This window comes from Vulpes lagopus, chromosome 5, assembly GCF_018345385.1.
Source record: "Vulpes lagopus strain Blue_001 chromosome 5, ASM1834538v1, whole genome shotgun sequence".
In the NCBI taxonomy this organism is placed as follows: Eukaryota; Metazoa; Chordata; class Mammalia; order Carnivora; family Canidae; genus Vulpes; species Vulpes lagopus.
Window position 1 is genome coordinate 24832037 of NC_054828.1, and position 21788 is coordinate 24853824.

The 21788-nt window shown below is 45.2% G+C and overlaps 1 protein-coding gene across 1 annotated transcript in view; it reads right to left on the bottom strand.

The window, feature by feature from the left end:
* Positions 1–8492: 8492 nt before the first annotated feature.
* The window catches only part of IL1R2 (interleukin 1 receptor type 2), a 35718-nt gene continuing 22422 nt past the window's right edge, over positions 8493–21788 (bottom strand). Inside the window, exons 4-9 of the mRNA XM_041754183.1 lie at positions 19757–19937; positions 17203–17377; positions 15045–15107; positions 12630–12765; positions 10830–10972; positions 8493–8685 (exon numbers count right to left, since the gene is read on the bottom strand). Of these exons, the coding sequence (XP_041610117.1) occupies positions 8543–8685; positions 10830–10972; positions 12630–12765; positions 15045–15107; positions 17203–17377; positions 19757–19937 (841 nt within the window). The 3' untranslated portion in view covers positions 8493–8542. The remainder of the gene's footprint in view (positions 8686–10829; positions 10973–12629; positions 12766–15044; positions 15108–17202; positions 17378–19756; positions 19938–21788) is intronic.

Here is a 21788-nt window from a genome sequence, read left to right on the forward strand (position 1 = left end):
GCTCTTCCTCGGGGCCTGTCCTCTCCCCGCAGAAGCCGGCGGTCCATCCATCCATCCGTCCGTCCGTCCATCCATCCAACAAGCGCTGATTGATCACCTGTGAGTACCAGGCTGTAAGGACCTCCTCGCTTCTGAATGTCCCCTGAACAGTTGCTGAACACTTTTTTTTCTTTCTTTCTTTCTTTTTTTTTTTTTTTTTGGCACCAGGGTGAAGCCTCCTCATACGGGAAACCAGGACTTGGACAGCCGCTTAGAAAGGCTCTGTGGGGCTCCCTGGGTCTGGCCTTCATGAAGAGGACCCGGCGGCACTCCAACTTTTGCTCACAGCCCAGCGACTCTGCTTGTTCTCTCTTCCAGGGAAGGAATTCTCGATAATGAAGAGTTGGACAGAACAACCAAGGTCGTGGTACAGTTGCCAGAAATAACCAAGAACTGCTTATTTTTTTAGGAGGCAGTACCGGGTGCCCACTCCTGATGTCTCCCTCCACTCGGGCCCTGTCCCACTGCGGTCCCCTCAATGCCACCCCGAAGCAGGAGGTGTGAGGGGCCTTCCGTGGGTTTTGGAGAGGAGCCCAGCATGCGGTGCTCTGGCACATGCCCCTGTCCCGCCTCATGGGGCCTGGGCTTCCTGAAACTTCTGCAGGGCTCCTCCTGGGACTGAGTGTCTGATCCCCTCCTGCCCAAACATTCAGAACCAGGAAGCACCTTTGCCACACATGTGTGACATCCCTCCAGCGCCACCTCTGTCTAGGACAGCCAGCGGATCCCTGGTGTGTTCTCGAATAATGTCTACGTCTCCAGGGGGATCCCCTCTCCCAGGCGTTTCTTCCCCACTCTGTTCCCCACTCAGAACTTCTTTTGGGGTCTTTCGCGGCAAGTCTTGCATTTCAGGCCCTGCCTGGTGACAGAGGAGGCACGTGCAGTTCTGGGCCAGGGATCCAATGGCTGAGAAAAGATGCACAGGTGGAATTTTCTTGATGAAATCACCATGGTGCTGCCACTAAGGCCTATGGGAGTAGTTGGCCCAACAGAGTCAGCATTTTTGGGTGGAGGATCCTAGACAAACCACAGTGGATCTCAGGCTGTGATCATGCCTCAACATCACCCCCCGGCCTCTCATCAGGCAGCTCCAGCATTTCCAGCATGTTCCCAGGGAGGCCAGTGCTGCTGGTCTGGGGTCCACACTCTGAGAACCAATGGCCCGCACCAGCACCCTGCAAAATCTGCTCCAGAGGCCAGGTGGTGTGAGTGGAGTCAGGGCTGTGTTAATGTTGTATTAACTCCTGGGGCAAAGATATCTGGGTGACTCAGCAGTTGAGTGTCTGCCTTTGGCTCAGGTCATGATCCCGGGGTCCTGGGATCCAGACCCACATTGGGCTCCCCACAGGGAGCCTGCTTCTCCCTCTGCCTATATCTCTGCCTCCCTCTGTGTCTCATGAATAAATATAAAAAAATCTTTTAAAAAAAAGCCACCTGGGGCTCTTCAAAAGACACATGAGAGGCCAACACGATGTCCAAGGCCCAGGAGCCATGACCTTCCCTGCAGAAGACAGACCCCTCCCGATGGCAGGCCCCTCTCCCTGGACGGAGAAGCCTTCCTGCTGGCCCCCAGCAAGGTGCGATTGTGGTGGAGGAAACTCAAGACTGTGATTTCAACATTTTTGAGGTCTGGTTTCTTTACCCTCAAATTTACAAGGCCAAAAACATTTAATCTTTGAACTCTAATGTCTCCTTAGGAACCTGATAGTGGGGAAAAAAAAAAAAAACTCAAATCAAACTGGGGCTACAGAACACTATTTTACAACCTTTCCCTGCCCAGGCATGCCAGGCGGACGGCTTGGCTCTGCTTAACAAAGGACATTTGATAGTCTCACAAAAAAGTAAAAATAAAATCGGGAGCCTATCTATTTTGTTGGCTCTTTACTTTTGCCCATTTATTTCCTTGCAGAACCTCTGGTGAGCTGCCAGACGAAGCTGGGCATAACCATGTGTCTGCCACCCAGGCTTTGCAGACCCTTCCAGAGCTGGTGGGCCCTCCCGGAGCACGCTTTTCAATGCAAAAACAGTCTGCACACCAACCACCTCCTTTTATCAGTCTCTCACACTTGGGGCCTGGCACCATCCACCTGCCCGACGCTAGGCACCAGTGAATGAAATTAGTCTATGAAATTAGTCAAACTAGCCAATCTGAAGCCTGCTTCCCCCTACGCCCCGTCTTGTCCATTCCTTCCACAGAAACAGCAGAAAAGGCCATGGTTTGCCCTCACTCCCTCTGCCTCCTGACCCACCCTGGTGCTTCCCCGCGTGGCCCTTCTTCCAGGATCTGTAACAAACCATCTCTTCAATGACAGTCAGTTCCCCATCTGTTGGCCTCCCCATACCTGAATCATAATAAAACCAATATTTTAGGGGCACCTGGGTGGTGCAGTCGGTTAAGCATCCGACTCTTCATTTGGGCACAGGTCCTGCTCTCAGGGTCATGGGATCAAGCCCCGTGTTGAGCTCTGTGTTCAGAGGGTGGTCTACCGAAGATGCTCTCCCTCTCCCTCTGCCCCTCTGCACCTAAAATAAATAAATGATTATGATGATGATGATGATGATGATGAAACCTACATTTTTAAAACAGTAATTTGGGACAGGAAATTTAATCCATTAGAAATTTAACTCCTAATTATTTCTGAGCCTTCTGAGGGTTAAATCTACATTGCTCACCATCAGACCCAGAAAGATCTGAGAAGTTCACTTCTATTTCCTGGACAAGCTGCCTCCGAAAGGTCAAGTGGAACTGTGTGAGTGGGTTGTTCATCCCCACCCTGTGGGACACAGGCCAGCCGGAGTCCCATAGGACAAGAGAGCTAAAACCTGGGACATACCGCAGGGGCAAGGGACACTTGGGTCCCATTCCTGGTGCTTCCTTCCTTGTGGAGGACCCCCCTCCCCGCCACCTAGTTGCTCATCCCCCCACGGATTCCAGATGTATCTTTGGCGAGTTTGGAGAGGAACCAAACACATCGATCTCAGCATCTTTCAATGGCCAGGTTGCCCCCAGGAAAGCAAAGATTTGCTCTGCTCCTTCTTCCTGTGTTCTTGCAAGGGACTCAGCCCAGCCCGGGGCCAGCTGTTCTACAGCTGTGCTGAGTCCTGGGAGTCGGTATTAGGAAACCCTTCGTTGCTGCACATCTATTACATCATCCACATGATGATGTAATATTGAAACCCAACCTCCATGTCCTCACCTCCAAAATGTGGCTTACAGGGTTCACCTTGCTGATTTCTTTGAGGATTATATTGAGTAAAAACCCATAAAGTCTTGTACATTGTAAATGATTAAATGTTGGTTTCCTCTTCTTCATTTTTGCTTTTTTGCTCCCTCATCTAGAACTTCCTCTGCCTCGGTCCTTGCAGCTGGCAGAGCAGCTCCTGGCCCCACACGGCCCAACTCAAGGGCCTCCCTCAGGGGCCTAGACACTGCGCACGGGCCATTTCTGAGGAACCAGTGGGCAGCACCTCTGGGAGTTGGCTGTCAGGAGACTTTGTTTTGCTTTGCTTCATTTGAACAAGAAGGAGGAAGTGGTTTCTGTAGGCACACCAGGGAGGAGGAGGGTGGCCTCCAGGGCTGAGCCCTGTGGGAGACGGGCTGCGGGGCCCCCACCACTGCTGTGGTTGGCTGGCCTGCCACGTGAGCCACAAAGGGTGGGGGAGCCTCTGTGACTGTGCAGGGAGGCTCCTGGCACCACGGCGGACAGAGCCTGCTGCCCAGAGTGACAGCTGGACCCCCTGGGACACTGCCCTCTGTAGGCTGACAGCGCTCTGTGGGAGGCCAGGCACAGCAATGAGGAGATGACCTCGTGAGATGACCTGGTCCACAGATGCCCACATCTGGGACCAAGAACAGGAAAACTACCACAAAAACACGAGGTCCATTTATGTGTCCAAGTGAGCTATTGGCAGGAGTCTTGGAAATAATCAGTGCGTATCTGGGAGTAGGGACAGGACCCGGGAGTCTCCTGTCCCACCAGAGTCCTGCTGGTGGGATCCCATCTGTTCACACAGGCCAACGAATCCTGGAAAAACCTAAGTAACACAGGATTTCTCTATCCAGCCAGCATCCACACTCCTTAAGTGGCAGCCAGGTGGTGAGGCACCATGCCAGGTGCCAGGGATGTGTCAGTAAGAGGAATGCTCCTGTCCCTGGGAGGTCTTACAGGTAGATATATGACCCTACCCACTCCGTAAAGCCTCTCTGGATCCCCCCAACACGCGAAATACTTGAGACATGCAATTTTAGTGCATTGATTATGGTTGGTGTCTGTTACTGGTGTCCCCTGTCATCCTCAGTTCTTGGGGAAGTGGTATTTGATTACGTAGGGCTTGTTTTCCTACAGGCAGCACCTAGAAGTGTGGGACAGGCAAATGCTCCCCCCTGATTCTGTAGGGGGAGGTGAAAAAGTTCCATTTCAGAAAGTTCGACCAACAGAATGAACATGACATAGGTGAAAACATCAAGAAGACACCTTGGTTTTTTTTGTTTCATTTGGACTCAGATGTGCAGAATTAAGCAGAATCCTTACTTCAAGACACGTGCTCGGCATTAGTCCGTGAGTGGTCTGTTTCTTAATCTGTTTGGTAGTATCAGCAGTGATAATCCGTCACTCAATATGAGATCTAGAACTTGATGAACCTGACTTCTTTCTAACCCATCCCAGCCCTGGTCCCCCATCCGTCACCTGAGGTGTTCACTATCCCCTGAACCTTGGGTTGCTCATTCTCTTGCTTTCTTAAAACACAGACAATTGTAAACCTTTAAAGTCATAGATGTGCTCTTTACGTACAGATACATACATATCCAAATATAGTTAAATTACAGTTTTATCACATATGTGCTCTCAAATATAAATATATATAAAGAGGTAGGTATGCATGCATGCAGAGGGAGAGAGCGAGATTTTAGTTTCAGTTGTTTTTCACTTTCACTAAAAAGGGATCATGTTATAAATAAATGTTTCTGGGACTTATTTTTTTACTCAGTAATATATTTCTAAGGTTCATTCATTCTGTTGCATGGAACTACATGATATTCATTCTCACCACTGCAGAAGATGCCACTGTGATATTATACATCAGCTTATGGGCTCATTCTCTTATCTAGTGGGTATTTGGTTATTTCTATATTGCTAGTTTTTTCCCTCTGTATTATGGGAATTTCTAGACATACACAAAAAGAGGGAGAATCGTATGAGGAGCCATTACGCACTCATCACGAGCCTTAACAATTGTCAATACACAGCCAATCACATTTCATCCGTATTCCCCCCCGCCCCAAATACAGGACAATTCTGAAGCAAATCTCAGCTATCACCCATAACTATTTCTGTAAGTCTGTTAGAAATTCAACAACTCTTCTATCAAAAATGTAACATAATCCCAATATGGCACTCGCAGGCCTTCTACTTTGTTTCATTTGAACATTTATGTCATCATAAATCTGGTTTCCAAAATTCCCTGGTTGTCTCCTATTCTTTCTAAGCGCGAGACCCCACCCCACCCCACTTGTGAACTGTGGACAGAGGAAGTGCGTAAGCCGTGCGGTCAAGGTGGAGTCTCAACAGTTGTTGGCAGTCCCCTTCTGGCTGCAGTCAGCTTCTGTTCTGGGTTATTGCTGAAGCTGCCAGGACCTGGAGGTGGGGAATTCCGGAGAGCACTGGAGGAGGAGTCCCAGGAAGGAAGAGAGACAAAGAGCTGTGCGACGCCCAAGCCTGAAGATCCAGAAAGAGCACCAGCACCCAGGGCAGCCCATTGCCTCCATCTCAAACCTTGTTTCCACCTCGTTCACGGTGAAAGTTCCCAATTCGATGCCAAGAGGCCTCCATCTGCTCTTTCTCATTTCCTTCTCCTTCCTTACGTGCTTACAAAACAGGCAAGGAAGGAAGAGGAGATAACAGGCAGGGCAACACAAAAGTCAGACTCAAAAACCTTCTGTAAATGTCCTTGGTCTAAACCAGCGGTCAGCGAACTTTCTCTGTCCGGTGCCAGATAACCAACAGTTTGAACCTGGTTGTCACAACGACTCTGCCTTCCAAGAGCAGAAGCAGCCACTGGCAGTACATCAACAACATGACTGGCCTCCAACAGGACTTCATTTACAGAAACAAAGCGCGGGCTGCATTCGGCCAGAAGGCTGCAGGTTGTTGACCTTCAGTCTACACAGTACCACTGTTTTTATTCCTGTGTATTCCTTCTATGTTGTTGAAGATTAAATATAGCACCCTAGGAGAGTTCCTGTCGGTATCCGCATTTTCAGATGAGAAGACAGACCTATGGCAGAACCTAAGGCCTTGCAAGACTGGAAGCAGAAGCACCACGTGGTGAGCGTGCATTGGACCCAAGAAATCGGTCTTCAGAATCGTTGGGTTTTTTCCTCCTTTTTCTAAATGCACATGAACTTTAATATAAATTGCATAAACAATATGCCATTTTTCCTTAACATCACAAATATTTTAGTCTTGCATTCTTGCTAATTATAACTTATCGTTGACACGTAATAGCTCATCATCAGGGTAATAAGTTTCACTGAAATTTTTCAAACATCTATTTATATTCTTTTGTTGAATTAGTCTTAGGTTGACTCCCAAGAGCAGCATTCCCAGGGATCTCTAGGGCCCTGCAGCAGCGTGCTGGGCGGGGGGGAGCTCTGGCCTGTGGCATTTGCCAGTTCCTATGGTGTCAGTACTCCCACGACAGTGGATTTCAAGCTACCGACATGACATCCTGAACAGAGCTCGGAAGGGATGCCACACTTGGCTCTTGCAAGGAGCAGGCTGTACCCAGCAGCCCCCTGGCTTGCTACAAATCGCCTTTCTACTTCCCAGTACGAAGATATAAATGGAATTACAGGATGTGGGAGTTACTATTTGGAAATGACCTTGACATCGCCTTTTAAAACTTGATAGTGTGTGACTGCGTTGGTACCTCAATACTGCTTTAATTCACATCTCTATTACCGAAACAGATCATTTTTCCAGGGTTCTGTTATGTGTGTTTCTTCCACAAATTCCCTATTTGGGTTCCCCCAAGCATGAGGGTTATGATGCCTTTGATGCCTTTCCTTAAACCCTGAATTACTCTATACGTTGTCATTATTAATTCCTTGAACTCGCCTAACATAATTTCCTTTACGTTTTGCCTTCATTCTTTTGTTACGCAGCAATTGTAACACAGTCAAGCCTGTCCACCTATACTCTGGCGATTCTTTTATTGGTTGTGAACGCAAGAAAATTCATTCTACTGTCATCTATTCTACAAACATTCATTAAATGTTCAGTGTATAGCAGGCATGATTCCAGGTGCTAGGGATATAGCCGTGACCAAAATAACATCTCTGCCCTCATGCAATTCCCGTGGGGAAAACTGAAAATAAACAAGTAAATATGTAATGGAAGCTGTGGTGGTGATAAGATCTATAATAACACAAAGCAGAGGGAGAAACAGAGAGGGATGGAAAGAGGTGCTATTCAGACGTGCCTCTGGGAAGGTTACTTAAACAAAGACTTGAATTCAAGTGAAAGAGTGAGTCATGCAAATTTTTCTGCAATCTGATTTTTTAAATTGATTTTATTAAGTTAACTGGGATTTGGGGGGAGGGGGATGGGTATACGCGATAAAAGAGGCTCTGGTTAATTTTTTTCCAATGTGTATGCAATGATCCCAATACATTTCCATCCTCCTTATTTTCAGGAGCTTTGTTAGAAAGTTGAGTCTATTTCTCAGTTCACTAAAATGTCCTAACATGTATTTTTCTCACAGTCTATTCTATATTAACTGCTATTTGGGGGCTCATCCTTTTGAAAAAATTCACCAATTCTTGCTGATGCTCCTTCTTCGACATTTCTAAATCAAAATCCTTCCCGTCTCAAAATGAAATTCCATCTTCCCAAAAAAGGCAACCTACGTCTTAACTATCTTTGTATCTGGAACACCTTCCACGGAGCACAGCCAAAATTGATTTTTATTACATTTGTGTTAAATGAAGAATGAATGAATTATAAAACTCAATTCGATGTTTTTTTTTTTTTTTTTTAATTTTTATTTATTTATGATAGTCACAGAGAGAGAGAGAGGCAGAGACATAGGCAGAGGGAGAAGCAGGCTCCATGCACCGGGAGCCCGATGTGGGATTCGATCCCGGGTCTCCAGGATCGCGCCCTGGGCCAAAGGCAGGCGCCAAACCGCTGCGCCACCCAGGGATCCCTCAATTCGATGTTTTTGACTCCTGCTCAGGCCTAGGGGCACCTCACTCTTCTCAACAGGTCACACGAGTGGCCGCAAGCCACTCCCCCACCCACAAGGCACACTTGCTCCTGTCCTTCAGTTTCAGAATAAACGTCACATTCACACTTCAGTCCTTTACCATAAACACGGCAGCTCGTTAAACCAACTGACGGAGACCAGAGTCCTCGCCAAGGCCAAGTCACTTCCATTAAACAGGATATCACTTGTATTTGAATTCTTTTATTTCATTTTCCTTGGGTACGAGTGGGAAATCTTAGTGGCCGGTCTTGAACATGGTCCAACTGTATGCCTTTCCGCTTCTGTGTTTACACCGTCTATGCATCCATATTATTCCCACCAAAACCAAGATGACCAGGGAGAGGGGGGCCAGCACCATCCCCCAGGAGAACGAGGCAGCTGTAGGAAGAACAGAGCCACATCATGCACGGAAGGAACGTTGTCCCGCTGCCGAACGGGACCGTGCAGTGCAGGTTAACAGAGCAGACAGGAACTGGAGTTTGTTTTCTCTATTAATTGTACACTTTTCAGAAAACACTTCCCTCATGTCAGATGATGGATATTTGAGAAGGGCACCTGCGGCATCAGGGAAACAAGCAAGGTAGGACAAAAATCCCCGGGAGAGAAAGAGCACGGCAGGGGGCGAGGCTGTTCTACCCCCAAACAGTGTGCAATAAGGTGTTAGTTACCCGTTTAGGTCTCAACTAGCCAACCGGGACGTGCCCAACGTCCGGCATGCCCTCTTCCAACGAGCGTGCATGTCAGGAGGATTACATAAAGTGACACAGGACGAGACGACAAACTCTGAATAAAGGAGCTTTAGGTGTCAAGATGATTGCTTGGACCCAGTGACTTTATATTCTACTCCTTGGCATCTCAGTGTCACAAAAGTGCAGAATGAGTACAAATGAAGACGCAACAATCACACACCAGAACGTGAGTGTTCTTGGACTCGTTGATAACGAGGCCAGAGTTCACGTTTTAAAGCTTCTATTTCTCATCATCTGTCTGGGCCTCCGGGAATCAACCCAATCTCAGTCTATTTCCCCAGACGCTTCTTCTACCTTAAAATCCCCCAAGGTTTAGAAGTGCATCAAACTTGGGGCACCTGGGTGGCTCAGTTGGTTAAGCAGCTGCCTTTGGCTCAGGGCATGATCCCAGGGTCTTGGGATTGAGTCCCACATCGGGCTCCCTGCTCAGCAGGGAGCCTGCCTCTCCCTCTCCCTTGAACCCTTCCCCGGGCTCCCTGTCTCTCTCTCTCTCTCAAATGAATACATAAAAAAAATCTAAAAAAAAAAAAAGGAAGAAAGAAAAATAAATGTATCAAGCTTTAATTTTCTGTGCAGCCATCCAGATGCACCTCTCAAAGCTGGTGACAGGCTTTCAGCTGTGCCCTCTGCCATGAATCACAGTCAACCCAGCAAAGGATGTGCAGGGAGATGGCTCATATCATTGAAATGTTTGAAGGTTCCCAGCTTTGGGCCCGGACAAACCACAGGTTCCTTTGAGTCAAAATCTGGGAGTGGATTCTGGTTTCTCAGGGATGCTTCCTTTCCGAGTCTGCACAGCTACTGACTCTTTCATGGAAATGATCCCTTTCGTTGTACATAAATCCTAGCACAATGGTTCACAAACCTGAATGTGAGAGGAGCCTGTGTGTCGTCTCTGGCCTTACCCTGGGAGAATCTGGGTAGACCTGGGGTGAGCCCAGAGCTCTGTGTTTTCAACTAGTGGCTCAAGTGGGTGATGCTGGCGGTGCTCAGACCACAACTGGAGAAAAGTGGTCTGTGTTGTCATGCTTGCCCCGAGGCTTAAACAAATCCTCAGTGTATCAATTAAAAGTACGTCCGCAGCTGCCTTCCCAGCAAACACAGGGAATGTGGAGCAATTTGATTGCTACAGGCTGCCCAGAAGGCATAATGAGACTGCAGCTGGAGATCACTTTGGCTGGTGCCTCGGTTTCCTCTCTGGCTGTCAACAGTCTCTGCGTTACCTGCGTTTCCCTTCCCGCTTGGTACTTAACACTGGGAAGAAGTCAATGTGGTCAAACTGATAGCATGAGTTTCTCTTTTCTCCTTTTTAAAATGTCCTTAAATGGGCATGGGTTGATCTGATTAGTCAATCAAGGACTTTGCCTTAAAGCTGCCCTGAGCCCTGTGAATGTCCCAGTCCCCAGCTCTTGGAGAAGGGAGTTCCTCAATTTGGGGATAAAGAGTGTCTCACCATCCTTGAAGTGTCATGAAAAAAACAGCTGATCCTGCTGAGCCAAGGGCAGAACCACACAAAGACACAGGGGTTTTTTGTTTATATTTTTTCCAAAAGTCAACTTGCTGTTTAAATTTTTATTTGAACATAATCTCCCAAAGCTGGCCCCCACCCTACAAAAAAATAAATAATAAAAAATGAGAGATCTGCTTTGGGGGCTCCACTAACAGGAAACAGGGGTCTTCCTATGTAATCACCTAGAGAGCTAGCAGCTTTGTCTAGCACCCACAGAACACTGACTGTGCTGGTTTCCCCTTTAATGGTCCCAAAACACATACCTTCTTTGACTGTGGCATGGAGCATCTGAAAACTCAGTGTGTTTCGGACAAAGCATTTAAAATCCGTGTTCAAATCCTCTCTTATGACTGGATCAAAAATCAGTGGCACTTCGATGTAGTTCTCATTGTTTTCTGAGTATTCCCTGAGTGAGAAAACACTTACTTAAACACGACGTATCAAATGCAAGCCCAGAGACATCCAAACATTCTCAATGGGAAGGACCCGCTGTGCTTAAATAGGTCTCAGGATTCATAAAGTCAGGAAAACTTGCTGTGATATTTGCTCCCTATTTGGGAGACTTTCTAAGCCTGTGCCTGAACGTGGGGGTGACACTGAAGATGTGGGCCCCTGTAACAGGACACTTGTCACAAGGAGCCAGTTTCGTTTGGATAATGGAAAAATTCATTTTTTTTTAAATGGCCATTGATGAACAGAGAGGCAGTGGTGGGAAAAGAATGTCTGCCTTGGGGAAACTTGACTGTAAGGCCAATAAATTATTTGCATACTGAGGAGGAGGGAGTTTCCAGGAATCCTGGCCTCCACCATATTTCCGCCTCTCATCTCCCTTGCCAGCTGTCATTCTGGAAACAAGTTCAGAGTGGAGGACCGCAGACAAGGCCGGGCCAGGGAATGGCTCTAGCCAGCATTACTGCTATTTGTAATGTGATCATAATCTGAAGATGCTTCACTGCCATCCAGGAGCATGAATAAAAATGTCACTGATGTGGATCTGCTAGAACTATTTTTTTAATCCTTGAGGGAAAACTAGACCCCTTTAAGTGAGTGGATGGTATGAGTAAGCTGACATGGGACTTGTTAGTGATGCCAAGCTTTTCCCAACAAGGACTTTGCAGGCAGGCAGTTGTGCTAACCACATATAATTCTGATCCACTAAACTGCACCCAGAAACTTGCACAAAAAATCTGCAAGCGGAAGTTCAGGCTAATTCATAGTACTGGAACTGTAATCTTTAAAATACTCGATAATTTGCAACATTGAATGGTCTCCCTTGCTCAAACACAAATGGTTCACATTTGCAAGGTCTGATTGCTTTACTTTCGGAGTGAGAAAACATTTTCCAGAGATGAATGCTTATGAGAACAGAATTCTTCCTTTCTTTTAATATTAACCTTCCTCAGTGCCCGTGGCTGGCCTCAGATACCGTGGCTATCTTTCACTCTTTTAAGGGTTTGCAAAAATGTCTGATGCTCAGGTTGCAGGGAACGAAGTAGAAATGTATTAACTCCAAAGTATTTTTTTTAACTGCAAAAATCAGGAAACAAATGTTTAATGAAACAGCTAGAAAATGCAACATCAATGCCAAGTAGTAGATTACCACTCAGCTCCTAAAGGAAATTTGATCCTCAAGAACAACTGGTAATACTTAGCAAAACTCAATTTTTAAAATTCTAAAAATCTGGGGTGCATAGTTGGCTCAGTTGGTTAAGTGTGTGACCTGATTTCAGCTGGGCTCATGATCTCAGGGTTGTGGGATGGAGCTTGGCTCTGCACTCAGCGTGGAGTCTGCTTGAGATTCTCTCTCTCTCCATCTCCCTCTGCCCCTCTCCCCATTTGTACACACTTTTTCTCTCTCTCTCTCTAAAATGAATAAATAAATCTTTAAAAAAATAAAAAAAAATTCTAGAAATCTAAGAGTTTAGAATCAAAAAAATTATTTTAACTATAGTGTGTGTGTCACATGAGTAGGTTTGGTATGACACGGTCTCTAAAAGGAAGAGTGAAGCCCTCAGAAGTCCCATAAGATGCTTCTCAGCAGACAAAGATCTTCACCCACTTACTGGCGCTGCCCCTGGGCCACACGGCCACCCTGGTAGGCGTTCTCAATTTTGGTGTTGTTGGCCATCCACCAGAGCATGGTGGTCGACTGTGTCCCAGCTCCCAGAAACACCTTACATGGGATTGTCAGTCTTGACCCTGTGTACAGCAAGACACCACACATCAAATGTCAGAACCCAGCCAGGGAACAGGGGTCACACCAGTTCATGTGCCCACCAGCAAAACTTCCCCATTTTCTCAAACACCTCTCACCAGACAATTCTTTCCTTAGGAGGGAACCTAGTTCCCTCAAACGATTCAATTCAGATAGAACACTAGTATTTATCAAGTGTCTCCAGTTCCCTCAACCGGACTTCTCAAGAGGTGAAAACCCCAGGGGGGCAAATGGCTTCCTCAAAGCCACTCAGCTCCTACAGGGCCTTCTATTCATAGATGCCTTCTCCCACACTGTATTCTAGGTACCTCAAAAAGTCAGATTAACATTTGGATTCTTTCTCTCTGCCCATTGCTGGTCTCAGCCCTCATGTTCCCCCCAGGAACTCCCCAGTCCCACATCCTGTTCATTTGGGATTAACTCTTTCAAAAGCCACTGTATTGGGGCACCCGGGTGGCTCAGTGGTTGAGCATATGCCTTTGGCTCAGGTCATGATCCTGGAGTCCTGGGATGGGGTCCCATATCAGGCTCCCCTTGCAGAGCCTGCTTCTCCCTCTGCCTGTGTCTCTGCCTCTCTCTGTGTCTCTCATGAATAAATAAATAAAATCTTTTTTAAAAAGTCACTGTATTTTATATGAATGGTGCCTTCTACAGTTGTTTGGTGTGATGGTACTGGGCCCTCCTCCTCACTCACTCTAAGTTATATATATATATTTTAATTGCCAAAGGGGAGGAAAGAAAAAAAAAAAGAACAAATCCTTCCCATTTGTTTCTTCCTCATGGGTGATAAGCCTCCCTGTGGTGTTTTAATGTACGTAGCTTCACTTCAGACTTGAAATGCTAGCTCTTCTCCCCCCTTCACCACCTCTTACAATCTTCAAGATTTCTTGGCCAAAAGTGATCCATTAAATTTGGCCCCAGGTGATTTTGCCACGCACATGAGTCCATTCAAAACAATGGAGTAGAGAACCCAGCTGACTGGGATTCCAAGTGCTAGAACCCAGTCAGCACCGACCACGTCTCCACCTCCCCAGGTTTCCAGGTGGTTGTTCCAAGGGCTTAGGCAGCCATCAGGAGCTGCAACTCATAGGCCAGGCAGCAGTCCCAGGGTCTGCGCAAAAGTTCCCCTTTTCGGGGATCCCTGGGTGGCTCAGCGGTTTAGTGCCTGCCTTTGGCCCAGAGCACAATCCTGGAGTCCTGGGATCGAGTCCCGCATCAGGCTCCCAGCATGGAGCCTGCTTCTCCCTCTGCCTGTGTCTCTGCCTCTCTCTCTCTCTCTCATAAATAAATAAATAAATAAATAAATAAATAAATAAATAAATAAAATCTTAAAAAAAAAAAAAGTTCCCCTTCTCTATGGCCACTAACTAAAATTTAAAATATAAGCCCAACACCGAACAGAAGAGAGAGCTGGATAGGTGGATGGGAAGGAATGAAGGAGGGAGGGTAGGAAGGGTGGAGGGAAGGTGGAAGGATAAGGCCTACAAAACCATTATATGAAAACAAACACCAAAATGGTACAGGCTTCATGAACACACGGGCCTATTGGGACCCCCGCCTGACTTGCGTGTGGCCTCTGACCTTCAGTGAGCCACAGGGATGCCCTGAGCAGCTTTTCCTTCTGGGAAATGGGAGAAATGGGGCCTCCTACAGGGTCGATGTTGGCACTAAGTGGCATCCTGTAAGACATAGTGACAGGCAACTGAGAAGAATGCGCTGGTAGGGACAAGCCAGGCCAAAGGCATAACGGGGTGAAAAATGGAAAACCCTGTCGGTCACTCTCTTTATCCAACCTGACCAGCTGACCAGCTATCTTGGCAACAAGAACTGTCTCGTGGGGCCAGCAGTGGCAGAGTCGGCCTCACTTTACAGATGGACTCTTAAGGAAACGCTATGCATCAGCTGAGTTTTTGTAAAGTGAATTTTTAAAATACACTGCAGATGCTGGCTACACGAGAAGATCATGCTGCTAACCCTCTCATACAGTTGATGACTACCACCAGAACGTTCAGATTTTTACATTTCGATTTTTATAGGTAGGGCTTTCATGTAACAAAGGATACCTATTTCCACACAATGCCATGTCTAACATCTGACAGAATGAAATGTTCCCTCGTATCTGTTATTTCTGCCTCTCACGCCGGGGTTCCAGGGTCCACCCAGGCATGCTGCACACCAAATGGGCAGGTGTAGTCAGCGGGCACAAGGGGCTGGGACCCCCGCCTTTGGGGTCCCACAGGGTGGCAGTTCTTGTAGGCCTTACCCAGTGAAGCCAATATGGTCTGGTGAGGGGAGATAATCACAGGAATTGTCTCCTCTTCTTTTTCTGAGAAAGATATGAAGGAAGAGATCCAATGAGGAAAGCTTTTGTTTCAAGCTGAGATGCAAGTTCCATTGTTTAGCTAATTAACAAAGTTATCCTCCCCAGGCCGGCCAGCCATTGTAAGATTCGACCTTTGTCTGGCAAAGGAAACAGGCTCTCCACAAAATTGAGCATCTTTGGCCAATGCCTTTCCCAGAAGAGATATTACTGGAAGAGGCCACAGCTAAATACACATTCCACTAACAGATGTTCTTTGCTCTGTGAAAAATAATTAACCATTCCCTTCCCTGGCTTCCTGGATGAATTCTTAATAGTAATGTTCTCAATGCACAAGATAGGCTTTACCCCAACATCTATTTGCCCTAAAATCTCTTCTTCCTTTCCATTCCTGCTTCCCCAAGTCCGTGCCACCAAATACTGCAGAGTCACTTCAAAAACAAATAGAGACACAGGAATGTGGGAACCACCTGTTTATCCTGCTAATCCCACACTGAGTGATAAAGAGCATAACCCAGCATTGGCTACTGTGCCTTGTTAACTGAGGACATAACCCTTCGGGAGGCACAGAGGTAGACCTCTGAATAGGAACCCAGCTCCCCCAAGAGGCAGGCCTCCCAACAGCTTGAAGAAAGTAGGCACCTGAACTGGAGCAAAAAGCATGGCTAGGAGTGGGCCAAGGGCTGTCCATCTCCACACCTGCACGCTCCATCCTTACGTCTTCTCTGCAGAGCATTTTGAAATCCTAACCTGAGTAAGCATTAGGCAGCAGAGGAACAGTTGGCTTCTGGACCAAGACCACCAGGAGCCTCCCTACAATGGCCCTCACCCCCAACACTCGCAACCACATGGCTGCCACAGAGGCTGGGACAACAGAGAGGCAAGGAGACAGCCTAAGAGGCTAAATACCTCAGTGTTTCTCAAACCTGAGGGTGCAATCAGTATCACGGGGCACAGCAGGTAGGGGGGCGATTGCTGTGCTCCCCACACCGTACCCCTGTTTCTAACCCAGTAGGTCTCGGCTAGAGACAGATTTTGCAAGTCTACTGAGCACCCCGGTGCTAGGCCACCCTTGGAGGAGCCCTGAGAAACAGTGTGATCACAAGCCCCTGTAACATGTGGTTTGTCGCCCCCTGGCGGTCCTGTGCAGTATCACATGAACAGGATAATTCTGAGCTCCTTCAAAGCCACAGGAAGGCTCGGTGATTCTCCTGTGGGGGAACAAGGAGTTGCTACGAATGAATCCTCACAAGACTGTGTAATCTAGAGTTTTCCGTTCATGAGAGACACGATTTTCCCTGTGGTAAAATTGAATATCCGGATTTCTGAAAAAAAAAGTTAATCTTCTCCCTTCATAGACCAATTATTTAACCTTAACGTATTTCCAAAGCCCTCTGAAATGCCCTAAAGGACTCCAATTGTGTATTCAGTATATAAAATAAAGAAAAGCAGTGGACTCCCTAGGGCAGATTCCAGGACTCAAATACTTTGATGTTCCTTGCACTGAGCTTGATGTCCAGCTTGTAGGCGGTAAGAGCTAAACCATTTTAATTACTCATCAACACTGTTCACAACGTTATTTTCCAGTAGAACTCATGAGAGCACTCACTATTTGAAATTCTGCTTTCAAGGGCCACGTGCCTTAGGGAAATCCAAGAAAGGGGAATTTCCACTGAATATGCCAATGCATAGCCTTCTGACTGAAAAATCCAATAAAATCCTAGTGTCCTAGAATTATACACAAAGTTATGGCAACCATGTTCTGATGGCTGGCTCTGGAGGTGCAACCTTCCAAAGGGGGCTTTTCAGAGGGACCTTCAGAGTGAACCATTGTTTGGCCCCCTCTGCTGGTGTGTTTTAGCCACACGTGGAACTCTACCAACTACCCAGTGATGCACCTTTCATCATAAAAACTCCCCACTTTCTATCTTTCAGAGCTTCACAACATGTCTTATTAGCCTGCTGCTTTAAGAGAATTGATAGGTCTGTTTTCCTTTCATACCAAAGACATTCAAGGAATTCCATGTGAACCCTAATTTGTTCTTTGCATGTGTATTATTGACAGGGTGGAGAGGTAGGTACCTCAGCAGCAAGTACTCACTGTTGACACGTAGTTCAATATTCCTGGACACGTTGTACAGCATGCCTTCATGGGTGAATGTCACGGCACAGCTGTAATAACCCGCATCCTCCACAGATACATTATGTATGAGTAAGCGAGAGGTTCCCTTCACATTTAGGAACTTCTCATTGTCTTGATCCAAAAGGACAGAATCCTTAAAGGAAAATATTTTTCAAAGTTATGCTATATACTAATTTATATCTCAAAAGCTATATAATAACATCTGTATTGTCAATTTTGACTATGTGAGCCAAGAATTGCCCTGGTATTTACTTGGCAAACATACTTTGGACATAACACTAACTGTATTTTTTTAAGATTTTATTTATTTATTCATGAGAGACACAAAGAGAGAAGCAGAGACACAAGCAGAGAAAGAAACAGGCTCCATGCAGGGAGCCCAATGTGGGACTCGATCCCAGGATCGCAGGTTCACACCCTGAGCCAAAGGCAGAAACTCAACAGCTGAGCCACCCAGGCATCCCACTAACTGTATTTTTTAATAGAGGGAATTTAACATGTAAAATGAAATTGTAGGATTTGTTTAACCACAATGTTTACAGCACATCTGTGTGAGAACAACAGGGAAAAAAAGAAACTATCTCTTAGTTGATAAAGTAGGCCATTAACACCGGCAATATGGAGGGAAGAGTAGTAATATGTAGTCAGGATGACCTGAAAACTAACATTCAGAAGAAATGAAGAAATGATGTTGCAGTAATGACTTTAAAAATCATTTCAATTTTAGGAGCCAGTAAATGATGGAAAAAAATTTGTAAGAAAAAATAAGTGTGAGAAACCAGGGCACAGTTTCCATATGGACAAAAAATTCTGTGGGCTCTGCACTACAGAACCCTGAAGAGCAGGCCTCCAATAACAGAAAACATTGAATGGGACTCAGGAAAACATCCCACTGAGCACAAAGTGTTCTTTCAAAACCATGATGATCAAAAGCTTGTGACAGTCAAACATAACCTCGAGTCATCTCAAAATCTTGCTCTGAATAGGAGCCCACACATAACTAGAATAGTCTGTCAGCTAGTGGCTCATAAAGTATTATTTTACAATATATTTAATTTAAAAGAGAGAGTTGATTGTTCCTAATATGAGTTCCCAAACATGAAAAAAGCCAAATGTGGTTCAGCACCCCAGTTCTCCCAAGGCCCCAAGTCCCCAAGGCTCCCCCACATGGCAGTCGTATGTGCAACCTGGCCTCCTGTGCTGGAGTTCTGGCTTCACCATCTACCAAATGTGTGACCTTGGGCAAGTGCCTTACATTTCTGTCTCTCCATTTTCTAATCTGTAAAATGGAGATATTAACAATCCCTATTTTGTTAGATTATTTGCCAGGGAATCTAGAACAGAATTATACATAGTACATGATCAGTTATGATTAACCTTAATACGGTGTATATATAGCTCATAGCCATATCAGTCAACTGGCTGACATTTTCTTGACTAAAGAATTAATTTCTATCAAATTTTAGACAAATGGCTGTACTTTTCAGTATCAATCTATGGTCTGTCTATATCAGGAGTCAGTAAATTTTTCCTATAAAGCACCAGACAATAAGTACTTCAGGCCTACAGTCCATATGGCCTCTGTCCTCCGGTAAGTTTGAAGAGCTACTCAACTCAGCCCTTGCAGTATGAGACCACAGAAACAGCGTGGCCACATCCCAGTAAAACTATATTTATGGACACAGAAATTTGAATTTTATATCTTTTTCACATATCATTAAATCCTAGTCTTTTTTAAAGATTTATTTATTTTAGAGAGAGGGAGAGAGACAGAACACTTGCATACTCAGGGACAGGGGCAGAGGGAGATAACTTTGAGGCAGACTAGCCCCATGTGGGCTTAACCCTGAGATCATGACTTGGGCCAAAACCAAGAGTCAGACACTCAACCAACTGAGCCACCCTGATGCCCCTCTTTCAATTTTTTTTAATCATTTAAAAAAGTGAAAACTATCCTGAGCTGTCAGGCAGGTGGCAGGTCAATTTGGCCACTGGTTATAGCTAAAGTTTGCCCATACCTGGTCTACACAAATGATGTACAATAGTATTTATTCAACCAGATAAGAAAACAAACTGTTTATATTTACTCCTTTAACCCAAAAACTCATTATCATGTGCTTTAAAAAAGCTTCATTAATATGTGTACACAGTTGTTAATGAAACCAATAGTCTTCTCTACATTTCTACAAATGACAGCGTAAAAACCTATTTTCTTCAGCTGTCACTTACTCTGCATTCATTTTGCATTCTGGCTTCTCAAAGTTCTACTCTGAAGACCCTTACTCAAGCCACACAAAGATGAACAGAACACATTAATCACGCCCCCTTTTAAAATAACTAGTTGGAAAAAAATATTAAAAAAATAACAAATAAAAATAAAATAAAATAACTAGTTGGAAAAAAACCCCAAAAGTATAAAAGTGAATGTGTTGTCTTGAGAATAGGTATTTTATATCTTTCCTGTGGTTAGTAAGACACATTTTAATCAAAGTGTCAATTTTTAAAGATGTACCTTATACCACTGAATCTTCATGTCCATTTTGTTATGGGTAAATTCACTCAGATCAGGACAAACTAAGAACCCAGAGGTTGACAAGGTTAAAATTTGCGGGTACGATATGAAAGGCAGGGAAGCTTCTGTCTTCTCGAAAACCCTGAGCTCCACGGACATTTCATCACAGTAAGAGGCATTTCTGAAGTCAAGGGGAAAAAGCATAATAAGTGAAAGGCAAAATAACGGTAAAGCTAAATGAAATTGAGACTAATTTCCCAAATCCCATTAAATTCTGTGTTCTGCATTTTCTTGATTAGCATTGCAACGCTTCTCTTCCTGAACTTTTTGAGTCCTTAAGAGACAAAAAAGGTATCACATTATAACTACTCTAAAGAAATGATGACACGGTCTGCATTTTTCCCCAAGGACTCCCTGCAAGCCTGATTTCAATGCCATCAAGGGCCACTAAGAGATCCCCAAGCACCCTTCAAATGGGCCTGAACACTTCCAGGTTCTAGGAAGTCCCTGAGCCCAGCTCCAACATGCTTCAACTTCCTGGCACAGGATACCATATCCGAAAGGAGAGGTTGTTTCCTAAGAGCCACTGTTTACGTGGGAAGAAAATTCCCTTTACTTCTCTTGAGAATCATCTATCAACTGAAGTCAAATTTCAGAAAACCGTCAAGAACTTTGTGGAAGATATCTAAAGTATTGTTGCAATACTGCACGTGGGAAATGAACTTGGCAAGTTTGTTTTTAATTTGGGTTTTTTTTTTTTTGGCTGGCCTAAGTCTAATCTCAATATTATAACTGCAGCAAGACCTTAGAACTGGGGAAAGGGCAGAGGCAAACATGGATAGAAACGTGGCGAAAAATAGAGAAAAACATAAAAATGTAGTGATCTCAGCTAAGTTCCTGGCTACATAAGAAACAGGACATCAACAGAGACCATGAGAGTGTGCTGTATAAGGAGGGGAGTGAAGGGAAGGGAACCTGCACAGCAAAAGGTAGAAGTCTATATCTAAGGAAGGAACAAAATATGAAAAATGGATATGACAAAAGGAAGTGATAAAAGCTTGCCCTTGAAATTAAAAAGAATTAATTCAAAGATAAAATCCAATATCTATATTATATTTCTTGTCTGGTTTAAAAAAGGAAAAAGATGAACGTTTTATGCACAAAGAAATGCAGAAAATTAACCATCACCTTGAAAAATACATAATCTCACTGTAAGTCAAAGAGCTGCACATGAGGACTGTCTAAAGGACAGTACACACTTGAAAATCATCATCCCAGCAGCTGGAAGAAGTGCATGTCGGGCCCTGTGTTGGATGCTCTACATGGGTTATTTTATTCATTCTCCAATCCTATGCAGCAGGAATCATCATTTTTCGATGAGGAAAATTAAGCATACAGAAATTAAGTCATTTCCTAAGGCTGTAGAGCTACTAAGAGGTCAAACCAAGGTTAGAAGGCCAGTAAAGCTCCGGGAAAACCCGTAAATTAGGGCAATATCTCCGGAAACCAAACTTACTACGCATATCGAGAGTTACAAACCTATTCACGTTTTCGATCTGGTAATTCCCCATAGGCAAGACAGTCCATGAAAATAACTCAAAAGAATGATGAAGGGGGAATAATTTAATCACCACTCACATTCTCCAAATGGTGTGGCATCCCCACAGCAAAGGGATGGTGGTCATTAGTGCTGTTCACCAAGTATGTCCAGTTTCCCTATCCTGAGCATACAATTGAATTACACATCTTAGCCCCACTGTGGGTGGGTGCAATTATATGACTCTTTCTAGTCAATGAGATGTATGTGTGTCACTTCCACACCAAAGTTTTAAAAGCCATCCAAGATACTCTAGAGCAAGTCTCCTTCCAGTATGGCACCAACAACATTTGAGATAATGGCTGCTCCTTCAGTTTTGGACCCTGATTGGCCGCCAACACATCATGGGCTTGTAGTCTTGCTGCATGTGTGATAAATAAGCCTTTGTGGTTTTAAGTCACTGAGATTTGGGAGCTGTTTGATTTAGTAGCATAA